The 13,340-nt window shown below is 34.4% G+C and overlaps 3 protein-coding genes across 3 annotated transcripts; 1 reads left to right on the top strand and 2 right to left on the bottom strand.

Moving 5' to 3' along the window:
- Position 1: 1 nt before the first annotated feature.
- On the bottom strand, positions 2–1,499 carry LOC129891974 (uncharacterized). Its single transcript, XM_055967484.1, has 3 exons — positions 1,113–1,499; positions 682–783; positions 2–354 (listed from the first exon to the last, which is right to left on the bottom strand). The coding sequence occupies exons 1-3, from the start codon at positions 1,368–1,370 to the stop codon at positions 274–276; spliced, it is 441 nt and encodes a 146-aa protein (XP_055823459.1). The 5' UTR covers positions 1,371–1,499; the 3' UTR covers positions 2–273.
- A 1,728-nt stretch (positions 1,500–3,227) lies between these two features.
- LOC129891981 (chaperone protein dnaJ C76, chloroplastic) lies at positions 3,228–10,219 on the top strand. The gene is made up of 9 exons (XM_055967489.1): positions 3,228–3,673; positions 4,578–4,706; positions 4,780–4,909; positions 5,433–5,553; positions 6,711–6,792; positions 7,872–7,925; positions 9,071–9,109; positions 9,595–9,694; positions 9,769–10,219. The coding sequence occupies exons 1-9, from the start codon at positions 3,449–3,451 to the stop codon at positions 9,894–9,896; spliced, it is 1,008 nt and encodes a 335-aa protein (XP_055823464.1). The 5' UTR covers positions 3,228–3,448; the 3' UTR covers positions 9,897–10,219.
- Positions 10,220–12,137: 1,918 nt separating this feature from the next.
- Positions 12,138–13,109, bottom strand: LOC129892031 (uncharacterized). The gene has a single exon (XM_055967554.1). The coding sequence runs from the start codon at positions 13,011–13,013 to the stop codon at positions 12,270–12,272; it is 744 nt and encodes a 247-aa protein (XP_055823529.1). The 5' UTR covers positions 13,014–13,109; the 3' UTR covers positions 12,138–12,269.
- Positions 13,110–13,340: the final 231 nt, after the last annotated feature.

Here is a 13,340-nt window from a genome sequence, read left to right as displayed (position 1 = left end):
AAAAGAGAATTTGTAGATTGCGATTCCTTCTACATGATAAAATGTTGCAAGTCAAGATACAAGTTCTTCATAAGCAGCTAAAATTTTCCTCATTTTACATTGCCAAACCAATCTCATATCTCTATCTCTAGTGGCAGCCATACCCATGGTTTCAAAAACCAAACTATAACAGTTTCTGGCCTAAACAGTTTAACTAATAGTTTAACAAACGAAGAGAACAACCTCGCATGATAAGCACTGATACAACAACAAGAAGCAATGAGAAGGAGCTCATTAAGGTATTACAAGTTTCTTTCCAGCATAGATGGTGTCCCCTTCAAGCCCGTTAGCCTCCTTAATTTCCTCAATTGATACCTAAGTTAATCCAAAATACACATTCAATATGCCACAATGCTATCAACTGGTAAACAAGGAACTCTTTGTGTTCTTTTTTCAGATAAATGAGAAACCAATATTCTAATATAATACTAAATGTGATACATTTATATGATTGCAGACTTTTAAAATGGTAATTTGACTTAAATAGTATTTTACTGGTATTGGAAAAAATTATATTAAAATTTTGTTTTGACAACATTCGTCATTGTTTAAAATTTGAATAGCTCGTAACAAACGGAAATGTCCCAAAAACGAAAAGAATGTCATGTAAATTGAGATAGCGGGAAGAACATGTATGCATACCCCATATTTTCTAGAAAACCCCCAAAGTGTATCTCCCCGCTCAATCTCTATCACATTTGGTGATTCTTCCTTTGCACTTTGCTCCGCACAACAATTGGGTTTCTGGAAAGCCATAAAACAAATGCAAAGATACAAAAACTTCAAAAAATAACCAAAAAAATTGGCAAAAACATGGACTGCAAATTACTCCCTCTCTATCAATTTGTTTGCGCTGCTTTCTTCTTTAGTTCGATTCAAAAAGAATGAATCTTTCTTTTTTGGTAACTATTAATTTCAAATTTCGGTGTGACAATTTTGGTACATAACACATATATTTAATTTAAAATCACAAAATTCAAGAATATTCTTTATTCTTAAACTTTGCGTCAAGTCAAAACAAATTGAAACGGAAGGAGTACCAAATAATGCACACAAGTATACACGTAAACAACCTTGACTATGGGCTTAGGCTCTGGCTGGCATTGTTGAAGCTGAGTTTGAGATGGAGCTGACTCGAAAACTGTTGCCTTAACTTCACTGGTTTTACAATTGAAGTTTTGGTTGTTGAATGGATTGAGGGCTTTGAGAATGCTCATCGCGATTCCCGAGACGACCACAAAACCAGCTGCCTTTGCTATGTTTTTCTCTTGATCGGAGTTTTCCTTGTCGCTATCGGATCCTTCTTCCGGCGGCCGTCGATTATTCCACATCGATCGTATGGAAGGAGGAAACTGGAAAGGGGTTTTAGGGATTTCAGAGATAAGAGAGTCTTGTGAGTGAGGTTTGAATTCCGAGGGAAATCAGCACGCGTTTGTATCACGCGCTTTCTCCCTTATCATTGTTCTCATGAGTTAAGTCACCTAACTATTTTTACAATTAAGAAGCCTTCTACTTGCTTCACTGCAACATTTTCCCCCTTCAAGTTTCTAAAATCTCTCCCTTATTCCCTTCAAGTTCTGAAAATTGCTAAAGTATTCACCTTAAAACTTTAAGTGTGTTTACAATACTTGTAAATCATTTTGGAGTTACATTACTAACGGAATAATAAAATGATACTCGTCCGTTCACTTTTATTTGTTCATTATATAAAATTTGTTTGATATTTTAATTTTTTTATTTTGAAGGCTTGCTTTTGGAGTCTTATGTGATAAGAAGGTAGCACCTAAACTTAAAGATAAGTTCTATAGAGTGATAGTTAAACAGTTCTTGTTGTATAGGGTGGAGTGCTAGCCAGTGAAAAATTAACATGTTTAGAAAATGCATGTTGCAGAGATGAAGATATTGAGATGGATGTGTGGACATATTAGAAGTGACGAGATTAGAAACGAGGTTATCAGGGAGAAGATGAGAGTGACCTCTATGACGGACAAGATGAGGAAAGTGAGACTGAGATGGTTTGGATATTTGAAGAAGAGGTGCGCATACGCTCCAGTGAGGAGGTGCGAGAGACTAGTTGTAGGGAGTACGCAGAGGGGTAGAGATAGATCAAAAAAGTATTGCAGAGAGATGATTAGACGAGATATGACACATTTTCATATTATCGAAAAGGACATGACTCTAGATAGAAAGGAGTGAAGGTCGCGTATTTGGGTAGAAGGTTTGTTGGGGTGAAGGTTAGTGGAGGATTACCATATCATGTTGTCTATCATGTTCCGATTAACACACTATTTTGCTGTTATTATTGTTTATTTCTTGTAGACTTTACATTATCTTTCTTATTAACAATTATACTTTATTCATTATTTCTTCATCTTCTTTTACTTGGATTTGAGACACTCGAGGCCAGTGGCGAAGCCACTTTCTGATTGGGGGGTTCGGATGAACCCCCTTCGATAGAAAATTATACTACTTATGCATGATTAAAATAATTTTTTATGTATATATAGTAGATATCGAACTCTCTTCGACTAGTTCTTACGTTTACTTGTTCAGATTTTGAACTCTCTTAGTCAAAATTTTAACTCCTCCACTGTTTGAGCCGAGAGAGTCTTTCAAAAACAGTCTCTCTACCTCTTCGAGGTAGTGATAATGTCTACGTATACTCTATACCCTTCTCAAACCCCACTTAATAAAATTTCACTAAATAACTGGTAAAGTTGCTGCCATGTGACCAGGAGGTCACGGGTTCAAGCCTTGGAAACAGCCTCTGGCAGAAATGCAAGGTAAGGCTGCGTACAATAGACCCTTGTGATCGGGCCCTTCCCCGGACCCTGCGCATAGCGGGAGCTTAAGTGCACCGGACTGCCCTTTTTTTATATTATTATTAACAAAATATTTTATTAATTATTAGTTCTTTAGAAACATACAAAATCTAAAGTGGATAAGCAAACTAGTACGGAAGGGGTACTTCTTTAAGTCACAAGTTTCTCAACTATAAGAAAAACATATTATATACACGTCATTAATATATAGTATAGTTTTTTTTAATTATATTAAAAGATAAAAAATAATTTTGGAGAAAGAAATTTCAGCTGAAGCGTGCAAGTAAAATCCTCCACGTGTCATTGCTTACAAAATCACGTATCATCCTACGCCAAACTTCAGAAAGATTCATTCTTTCCCACACTCACAAGGGGTCCTCTATATTCTTGGAAAACAAATGGTTCTCACCTTGCCATCTCACCATTTCCCTTAATTATTTTACTTTTTTTTCAAAATTTTCCCTCCTCATAAACTTAAATATATTCTTAATTTCCACACAAAAATATCCCAAATCCACTATTTCTGCTTTTTTCTTTGATCCATTATATTTGGTTAGTTGTTGATTCTTTTTTTACAAGGTGTAAAAATGGCTCAATTGTTGTCACCTGTTTGTACAGATTCACTCAAATTACAAAACCCAGTTCAGTGTTTCTCTTCAAGAAGTAAAGTTCCAATTTTGGGTAATAATTTTAGCTCAATGGGTCATTCTGGAAGGAAGAGAGGAGGATTTGGGAGAATTAAAGTTGCTTATCAAGATTCTGCTGCACCATCTGAGGAAATTGCTGATGATTTTTATGCTGTTTTGGGTTTGGTAATTTTAAACTTATTTTTCCAGTTTTCATTAATTTTTTTGCATTTTCTTTTGGTAGTCCGTTTCTTTTTGCTTGGCACAGTTTCCTTTTTTAAAATCAAACGAAACATGATAAATATTTTAAGATATATTGTTTCATCGTATTGATATCAAAAAAAAAATTGCAATCTATATTATTTTTTGTATAATTTTTGAGTATCTCAATTTTTATTTTAAAATATCGAGTTAATATAATTTAATTTAACTTTGAAAAGTAGTCAAATTTACTCTTGAAAAAGCAACATCGACAACTAAAAAGTAAAAAGGAACAGAAGGAGAGGGAGAGTATAATAAGTCTACTCATTAACTTCTCAAAGATCAATTTTTTACTGTTTTGATTTGAAGCACTTTTTGCTTTTCATGTTGTAATTTTTGTTGCTGAGATTACTTGCAACAAATTTCCCAGTAGCCAACCATAATTCAATGGTTAAATAAACTACTTATTGAGATGCTTCATTAATTCTCTTGTAAGGAAGATACAACACCAGTTTATAGCAACAAAAAAATGTTAAAAATTGTTAAAAATTACATTATCAAGATTCAAGAAGCTCAATTTGCAGGAGTCTAGAGGCGAATCAGGATTTGAAGTTTATGGTTCCTACAACGACCTCAAGTTTATATATAGTAATAATTGGGTTTATGATAAAATATTTATAGATATTTAGTGGATTTCTTAATACATAGGCAGGGCCGGTGCAAAAGCTACTATATTCACGTACACCCATAGGTCACACTCTAGATCTTCCCCTTACAGGACATGGGAAATGCACATTTCTAGCATAATTTTGCCTGTTTCCTTTTCTGTGTTCTCTTTGATCATGCTAAAGGATATCTCGTTAACTTATAATGTCCGTTATGTTGCCAGCTTCCTGATGCTACACCTGCTCAAATAAAGAAGGCATACTATAGTTGCATGAAAGCTTGCCATCCAGACTTGAGTGGTGATGATCCCGAGACCACAAATTTTTGCATGTTTATCAATGAGGTCTATGAGGTGGGTGCTTCACAATTTGACAATGCATGTGTTTTATCTAGCACTTCAATTGCTAATCATTATAATACTCTAGATTCTTAGTGATCCAGTGCAAAGGAGAGTTTATGATGAGATCCATGGGTACACAGCCACAGCAATCAACCCTTTCCTGAGCGATTCATCGCCTAAAGATCATGTATTTGTTGACGAGTTTAGCTGCATAGGTATTATATTCTCACATTTTATTTGTTTGTTTATTTTTATTTGTTCCACTTCATGACTTTCAAGTAGCTGTCCTTTCTGTAGTTTTAGTTAAAATGTGTCGATGGTTAACTAATTGACGGTGATCCAATTATCATAATCGATCAGTTAACTTGTTGGTTACTGTATTTTGAAACAAACATTTTCGTTAATCCAGTTTCCTTTTTCCTGATACTGAATTCTTAATGTCATGTTTGTACTAATAAAAGAAGCTAGTTATCAGTCATGTGAGATCACCTCCAACACATTTGCTGTCACCAAATCATGCTTTTTTACAAGGCTAGAAAAGTGAGAATGTTTCAAGTCTCAATGGGTCTAAATGCTGAAAGTAAATTGAAAAAAGTGCATTGTACAATCAAGTCTAATTTTGTTTCTAAATTTGTTGAACTATGTTATGGATGTTTTGTTAATTCATTGAAATACGCAATATATATATATATCCTTCTTGAAAAAGTATGATTTAGAATACATCTCTCTTCTTCACAGGCTGCAAAAATTGTGCCAATGTTTGCTCAAAAGTGTTTGGTATTGAGGAAGACTATGGAAGAGCTAGAGTTTACGATCAATGTGGACACCCTGATTTAATTCAACAAGCTATAGATAGCTGGTAGGTTCTTGCTTCATCAAGTAACTGCTTGTTTCGAACTTCTATATCCATTCTGCTAATGGCCTAATGTAATTTTGCACTGACAAGTTTCAAGTAAGAAAAGACATATATAGTTATTATCTAATATTTCCTCTCTGGTCTCTCAATGTGGTTAGATCACAATGCATAGCAAATAAAGTTTCAAAAATGATTCTGCAAATTGGCAATTAAAGCGCAATGCTGGAGCTTATATATGTGATGCATCTCCTATGCCATCTTGTTTTGTTTATTTATTTTATCATGACACTATGAGATGTTTCAACTGTCATATTATTGCTATATCGAATGGTTGGGTGACTATAAATAACATGAGACTTGATTCACTAGAGTATAGTTCAAAATGTGTATCTCCTGTAAACCGCAATGATTATTCTATCTATTTTCCCTCCCATAAGTAGTTACAAACTGGTCAAATAAGCTTGAACTTTAGAAGCTTATGCTTTTGATAAATGCATAAAAAGAGTGTCATTCGAGATATAATAATGTAACTATGTTTTTCTTCAGTATCCGGTAATATCTGCGTTTTAGTTTTAATAAAGATGCTTATGCTATATTGGGCTACATTTCCAAAAGGACTCCATTGGATTATTCCTTCTGACTAAGCATATGAACCATGAATTGTCTTAATAAGATAATTCAATCAATCCCTTGTTTTGAAAGAACTCTTCAAGGAAGGAAACTTGATTATGTGTCTTATCATCAGATGAGTTTGAGTTCATTCATTGGAAAAGAATTGGTACATACCAAATTGGACTTGTCCAATGGCTGCAAAATTAACAATGTTGTCTCTTCCTAAATATGGAAGATTTAACTAGTCCTTCGCTTAATCATTACTTTTTTTCTGATATCTTGGAAGTTACCATTTTTCTTGCCAATACTTTTTGATTGTTTTATGATCCTAATGTTTGTACTTCTACAGCATGTTGCTCAGACTGTTCAAAAATGTCGTCGGGTGCATGTCAGATCCTTCAAATAGAGTACATCTTTGGAGGATCCGACACGGGTGCTGCAACATTATTGGAGAGTCTGAATAGCATAGCTTCCGCTATATCCATCTCACAGAATTTGTAGGAGTGAATGATATTGCTAGTCAAATCACTAGTTCTTTCTCTTTGCAGCCCAGTGGATTGCATACATTGGACTTCTGCTGCACAACTGTCCTTGCTTGAGGATGAAATGCGAAGAATAGAAAGAATAAATGTGAGCTACATTTCTCATTTAACTTGGTGATTTATGTCCATTGCATATCCACTTTATATTCCTTAGGATTCTGTGAAGAGGTTTGGGCATGTGAAGAGGAGAGACACAGATGCCCCAGTGCGGAGGTGTGAGAGGTTGGTCATGAATGGTTTCAGAAGAGATAGGGGTAGGCCGAAGAAATATTGAGGAGAGGTGATTAGACAGGACATGGCGCAACTACAGCTTACCGAGGACATGACCTTAGATAGGAGGGTGTAGAGGACCTACATTAGGGTGGAAGGCTAGTACATAGTCTCGTTATTCTCCCTTATTAGTAGGTGCATTAGCGCACTATAATTTCTTGTGCTCTGATTTTTGTTATTGTCTATTACTTTCTGGACTTTGATTACTCTATTTTATCTGTATTGCTCTCGTTATTTGCTTTCCCATATCGCTTTAAACTTCTTAGCCTTATCTAACCTCTTTTTATGCTTTTATTGAGCCAAGGGTCTTTCGGAAACAGTCGTCCTACCTTGGTAGGAGTAAGGTCTGCGTACGCTTTACCCTCCCCAGACCCCACGTTGTGGGATTTCACTGGGTTGTTGTTGTTGTTGTATTCCTTAGGATTCTGATGCTTTAAAATGCTCTACGACTTCACAAGTTGTTGCCAGATGGATTCTACTCGGAGCATGTGTAATACTCTGGATGCCAATAACCTAAATTTAGGCTTTTTTCTGACAGAACTTGCATAGTTGCCTAAAAGTTTTATGAACACGAAATAAGGTATGAAAGGATTTTGTGGAAGTAACAGTTGGTTATTCAAACTAGCAGCAGGCGAATACTTTTGATGTATTGCACTCGTTTAAAGATAATAAATAAATATTTTACTTCTGTCCTATCATGTTTGGTGATGGTATTTATATGATCCATCTAGATTATCCAAATATCTGCTTCCATTAATGCGCTAACATGTTTCAACTGACTCTATCAACTAAACAAAATATGCTGCTAGACTTTTCAAATTCCTTTTATCTTGTTTGATCTTTCTTTTATCTTGAAATTGAGTGTGAGTGTAACATGTGTATTTTATGTGTCAATAGGTTGCCTTCATGCTTTCAGGAATGGGGGGTGGAGCAATGGACGTTTTCAGAATGGTAAACTGTAATTCCATTTTATGTCTCTTTTGTTGGTTCATTTTGTCAGTATGAGTTTAATTGCTAGTTGATGCTATCATGATATTTTTGGCCTTGAGATGTCCATAGTTCTGTTGCAGCTTAAAGTGTTCCAAGTGTGTTTAATGGCTTTGAATGACTATCATCTATTGTAGTATCTTTTTCTGTATCCGGATTTAAAGAACATTGGAAAGTAGTTGAATCTGGAACTGTATTCTAAGTTTAAAATATTTAATGCTCCAGATGCAATGATACTGGAAGAAAGGAGATTAATGTCATGAGGTATTTGATAAATTTAGCAAGAATCGACCTGGTTACAATCACATAAAATTACTCAATATCAGCTTGAGAGATGCACCTATAAGTAACTACATGTGAAGTACCTGAGTAGATTTTTAATTTTTACTAAATATTTATCTTGAAGTTTTTATCTGAGCATATGTTCATTCATCCCCATATAGCCAATATGAATATGAAAAGCTAATTCATAAGAGAGTTATCCATAGATATATTATCATACCAGACTCATTTTTTTTAACCCCTCCCTAAGAGCTCCCACCTTTTTTTCACCAAGCCACAACCTTAGGGTTGGAGGTGGAGGGTGCTTACCATGTGCGCAATCCTCTCTTGTCAACCAGACTCAGTTTGAAGTACTCTATTGTCAGAATATATCATGATCGGTCAATTTCATGACAACATGTGGGATTTAGTCTTTAGAGGGAGTTTGGTCATTGTCTAACTCTACAATTAATAGCATACTGTTCAGTACATCTGCAAAAAAATAGCTTCCTCCGGTTTGCATGCATGGTACAAGTTTTCTTTTTCTTCTTCAGTTTCCTCCATGTGAAAATTGAAATATTATTTGCACATGATATCTACAACTATTCTGTTATTTGATTTATCAAGACCACCATTAGTTCTGTTACTTTGTTTGGACTTGTTGGAAGGAAACGATGGTTTGGGCACACTCTTGGAATCAGTTGTACAGTTGGCTGAATTAGCAAGTCACGATTTTTATGAACCTGTTCTGATAGTGAAGCTCTGTGCATTTAAAGTTCAGCTAATGATTTTCTCCTCTCCAATTCCCTTTACACATTTGAATCGTGTCAAAACACTTTATAATGCAGGCGAGCACACGGTGGGAAAAACGACAATCTAAAGTCTTGGTATGAACTCCTGGCTCAAGTGTTTAAAGAATACGTCTACCTACCTTGTTATATGCATCATTCAGTTTGTTTGTTTTGCTTATGTGCAAAATCTCATATAGCTTGTTAACAATATTTCGGACAGTGGTCTTTTATATATGCCAGGGTGCACGCTGTACGTGTTGCAAATGGTTTACTTTTATGCGTGTTCCATTTTTTTTTGGTTATTCATGTTTTACGAAGTTTTAAGTTCTAGAAATTTTAGACATGATGCTGCAGTTTCCTCTATTCTCTTGTTCATGTTTGTCTCCTTTTGAGCCGTAGAATTTCCATGTCTATAGAATTGCTTCGAATTTATTAGTTAACGATAGAGTTTACCTTCATGGTATATGTTGGGGTACATAAGTTGTTTCTATGCGGGATTTCATGCTCAATTTTCTGCTCCTATTGATAGTTGCAGCATTGTGATTAGACAAAAAACTGGTATAACATTTAAGTTATTGCAGGAACAAGCTAAAGTCAGAATGATGAAGAAGAAAGATTCTGAGAAAACTGAATCATACTGGGATAACCTATGGGGCGATCGTAAAGACTACACTAAGACAGGTAGGAAAAACCAGCCTAAATGAACTTGCTAATGCATATTATCCATGTAACCTAATTTGATTCGGTTTCTGCAGAGGAGGAAGTGGAAGAAAGATCAAAACGAGCTGCCGCAGCTGCTCGAAGATGGAGAGAGTACTCAAGGAGAGGCGCTGACAAACCTCCTACCTTTAAACTTCCCGAGGCCATCTCTAATGACAATTGACATACACTTCCTAGTGATATATGGTACATGCATCTCACCTTTGTAAAATATGGTACATTTAGATATAGTGTATTCATGATAGTCAAGGTGCCTCCCCGTATCAATGTAATTATATAGCTGAAATTATTCGTCGTGTGATATTCATCTTTCATTTTAGCACCAGAAGTGGAAAAAATCCTGTGAATAGTCTGCAGTATGCTAATAGTGTTCTGCATAACCCCGTATTTCCATGGATCCTCTTGTTTCATGCGTGATGACACTGTATGGCTAAATTCCTTATGTCCGATCGACGTGATTATATTAGTTTATGCTTGGAATAGTTGAATGTCACTTGAGGCTAACTCAACCCCAAAAGCTAGTTCATGAGGGAAGGATTGTTCAAGTTCATATAAGCAAAGCGTCAGTCTACTCTCCAACCAATGTGGGGCTTTTAACCCACTCTAACAACTTGTAGATATTTTTTTACATATAAAGAGCAGTTTTTCAAATCTAATTTCTTTTCACTACTATTATATATATGTGTGTTGACTTTGGTTATAACAAAAAGTCCTCCATAATCCTAGCATGACTATTATTTAAAACAATGTTTGTTACTTCATATTGATTACCTACCACTCTCTATTGGGTCTTTTTCTTTGTTCTCTCTTCTACTTGTTAATTTATGAAGGTGTGCAATTTTTTTGAGTACTTGGACTTATTGATGTGTGTTCAAACTGGTTATTGTAGCAATCAATAGTTGACTACTGTATACTCCTAGTTGATGTTTGGTAATTGTCATCATAATTCATAATATATCTTTCTTGCTTCTTTTTTTTTGTTGGTGTATTGACTTTGACATTTTTTGGATTGGTGAGTGGGAAGGGAAGGAGAGGCACCCGAGTGGTTTGGGCTTGAGACTTTTATTTTGGAGGTCTCAAGTTCGAAATCCCTTGCGAGTAAAAGCAAGGGGTTTGCTTCTAGATTGAGCTCGTCACACCGGACCTGCCTAGTGCAGGTTACCTTTCCTGTGTGGTTTGCGAGCTATTGTATAGAAGTGAGGTAAACTTTGCGCACCCAAAGATTAGCAGTTGCGGTTTCTCTTGTCATTTAAAAAAAAAAGAGAGGAGAGGCTATAAAAGTATTTCTTATGGTGATATGTTAAAACCAATATTTTTAAAAGGAATTTAAGTTATACACGCTGATTTTTGATGGTAGGTTATCAAAGATCAAGTATATTCCTTTTTACACATGATTGTATGTTCGCTATCATTTTTAATGCCAATGTTTGAAAAATATCTTCAAATATTGTCAGTGTATATAAAATTAATTTTTATTTAATATTAAACATTGTAATTTAGCACCATTGTTAATTTACTCCAATCATTGTCCTGTTAGTTGGAAATCAAGTCACTTTCGGAATGACCTAACATCTACGGTAATTTAGTTTTAATTAAGCTGCCTTTAGTTTTTGCATTTCTTACTTGTCACGGGTTAAGTCCTTTGACATGTATTATTCACTTCGTTTCAATAAATTTTACAATTTTTTTTTTCTCAAGCTACAACATTATTGAATTTAAAAAGCATGGGTATCATATAAACATAAAACATGTGTTATGCTTATGTCTTATATATAATTCTTCACTTTCCATTCTTATTTTGATGTATGATTTGTCTAAGGTTTCATGAATATTATTTTTTAAAAAACTTGTCAGTCTAAAATTTATTAAATAATACAATTTCAAAAATTAAAATAATATATTCAAATTCAAATCAATCCAATTTGAAATCATCTCCAAAATGGCCTTAAAGTCTAAAGAGAGAATATTCCAACAGATAAGAGATGCCATTTTTTTCTCAAAAGAAACTTTAGAGTTAATTGCCAACAAAGATCACTTTATCCATCTTGAAAGTTATTGACCATAAAGTCCACGTAGAAAGGTCAGTATTGGTGGTTGGTCAAAATTTCCGATAATCATATTTATAATTTAGTTACTTTAGATTTTATTTAGATGAATTTTAGTGACAAAATAAATAAATTATGTTTTAACTTCTTACTTAAATGACCAACATTATTACTTTGCTGTTAGCTGGGATATTTTTCTTTGAGTTACTGCTTTAATTTTATTTGAGTTGATAATCTTTCAAAAATAATTTTTCTATCATAACGAAATAGTGTTAAATTTTGCATACACTTTACCTTTTTGACATCTATTTTCGTGAATTTCACTAAAGTTGTTGTTGCTGTACTTCAATGACCAACATTGAAATTTTCCCAAACTCCATCTTTTCCAACTTGAGTGAAAATAATAGGAAATTCAAATTCAAATTTTAATAGAGGTAAAAAGAAAATACTTGATCATTTTTGACAAATTTAGCCATACAAATATATTACAGCTATCTAACAGTAGAGGCAACAGTATGAGCCCAAAACTTCAACTGATGTTTAATTTCCATTTCATTTCCAAAATCAGAATTAATCTTCCAACTTTTCAATGGATTCTTTTTCCTATCCTCCATTTTTTTCTTTTCCTCCCAAACACCCCAAGCTTCAGAAAGATGAGGTCTTGAAATTCCATTTTCCTCAAAACCCCTTTCATTTTCCCTTCCTAATCTCTTCAATCCAGGAATTATTGTCACCAAATTTGAATCTTTATCTTTATCTGAAAACTCAAATCCAAGATCCATAAACCCTTTTAGCTCTTCAAACTCCAGCTCTGATAAACTTTTACTGTTTTTACTCTTCTTCTTTCTCCTCCCAAAAGTTTCTCTGTTTTTAACAGCTGCTTCAGAGGAAAATTGAAACTCATTGTATTCTTTACCAGAAAGAATTGGCTGAAGTTTAGCTTCAATAAGAACAGATTTTGGAGATGGGGATTGTGATTGTGATTTCTCTGAGTTAAAGGTGCAATCTTTAGAGCTCAAACATTGGTCACTCTGAGATCTGACCATAAAAGTTGGAGTTCTTGAAAGTTTTGGGCTCTTTTCAAGAATTTGTTCATTGAATTCAAGAATTTGTTTGTTGGGTTCAAGAATTGAGGTGATTTTTGGGGTTGTTGTAGAAAAGAGGTGTTTTGGTTTGAGTACTTGAGATTGAAACCAGTGAAAATCAAAGAGGTTAAGCAATTCTTCAACTTCCATTAATGGAGGCACAAAGGAGGAAAAAGATTTGGTGGGTTGTTGGAGCGGGGGGGGGGGGGAGTGGAGGGGCGTAGAGATAGATTTTAGAAGGATTTTGAAATGGTAAATTACTAGTGGAGAACATTATATAAAGGGCATCTTATTCAAAAATTTCAAATTTTAGCATATTGCAATTATGTTCACTTTATTAAAGTAATACACGTTTTCTCTGTCACACACAACAAAAATATACTTTGGGATGTTTGGTAAGGTAAATATAATATAATATAATAATGTTGAATGTAACTTATTGTAATGTATGTATTGATTATGCTAATGTTATTTTTT

The sequence above is a fragment of the Solanum dulcamara genome, chromosome 6 (assembly GCF_947179165.1).
Source record: "Solanum dulcamara chromosome 6, daSolDulc1.2, whole genome shotgun sequence".
NCBI lineage: Eukaryota > Viridiplantae > Streptophyta > Magnoliopsida > Solanales > Solanaceae > Solanum > Solanum dulcamara.
Note: the sequence above shows the minus strand (reverse complement) of the source record. Positions and strands in the feature narration are given on the sequence as shown.

What these genes read in the sequence shown, in the direction of transcription:
- LOC129891974 (XM_055967484.1), bottom strand. Translation starts at nt 1,370, where the DNA reads ATGTGGAATAATCGACGGCCGCCGGAAGAAGGATCCGATAGCGACAAG. An exon ending in AGCCTAAGCCCATAGTCAAG is followed by an intron (nt 784 to 1,112) that starts GTTGTTTACGTG and finishes ATGGCTTTCCAG; the next exon opens with AAACCCAATTGTTGTGCGGA. An exon ending in GGTTTTCTAGAAAATATGGG is followed by an intron (nt 355 to 681) that starts GTATGCATACAT and finishes GGATTAACTTAG; the next exon opens with GTATCAATTGAGGAAATTAA.
- LOC129891981 (XM_055967489.1), top strand. Translation starts at nt 3,449, where the DNA reads ATGGCTCAATTGTTGTCACCTGTTTGTACAGATTCACTCAAATTACAA. An exon ending in TTTATGCTGTTTTGGGTTTG is followed by an intron (nt 3,674 to 4,577) that starts GTAATTTTAAAC and finishes TTATGTTGCCAG; the next exon opens with CTTCCTGATGCTACACCTGC. An exon ending in TAAAGACTACACTAAGACAG is followed by an intron (nt 9,695 to 9,768) that starts GTAGGAAAAACC and finishes CGGTTTCTGCAG; the next exon opens with AGGAGGAAGTGGAAGAAAGA.
- LOC129892031 (XM_055967554.1), bottom strand. Translation starts at nt 13,013, where the DNA reads ATGGAAGTTGAAGAATTGCTTAACCTCTTTGATTTTCACTGGTTTCAA.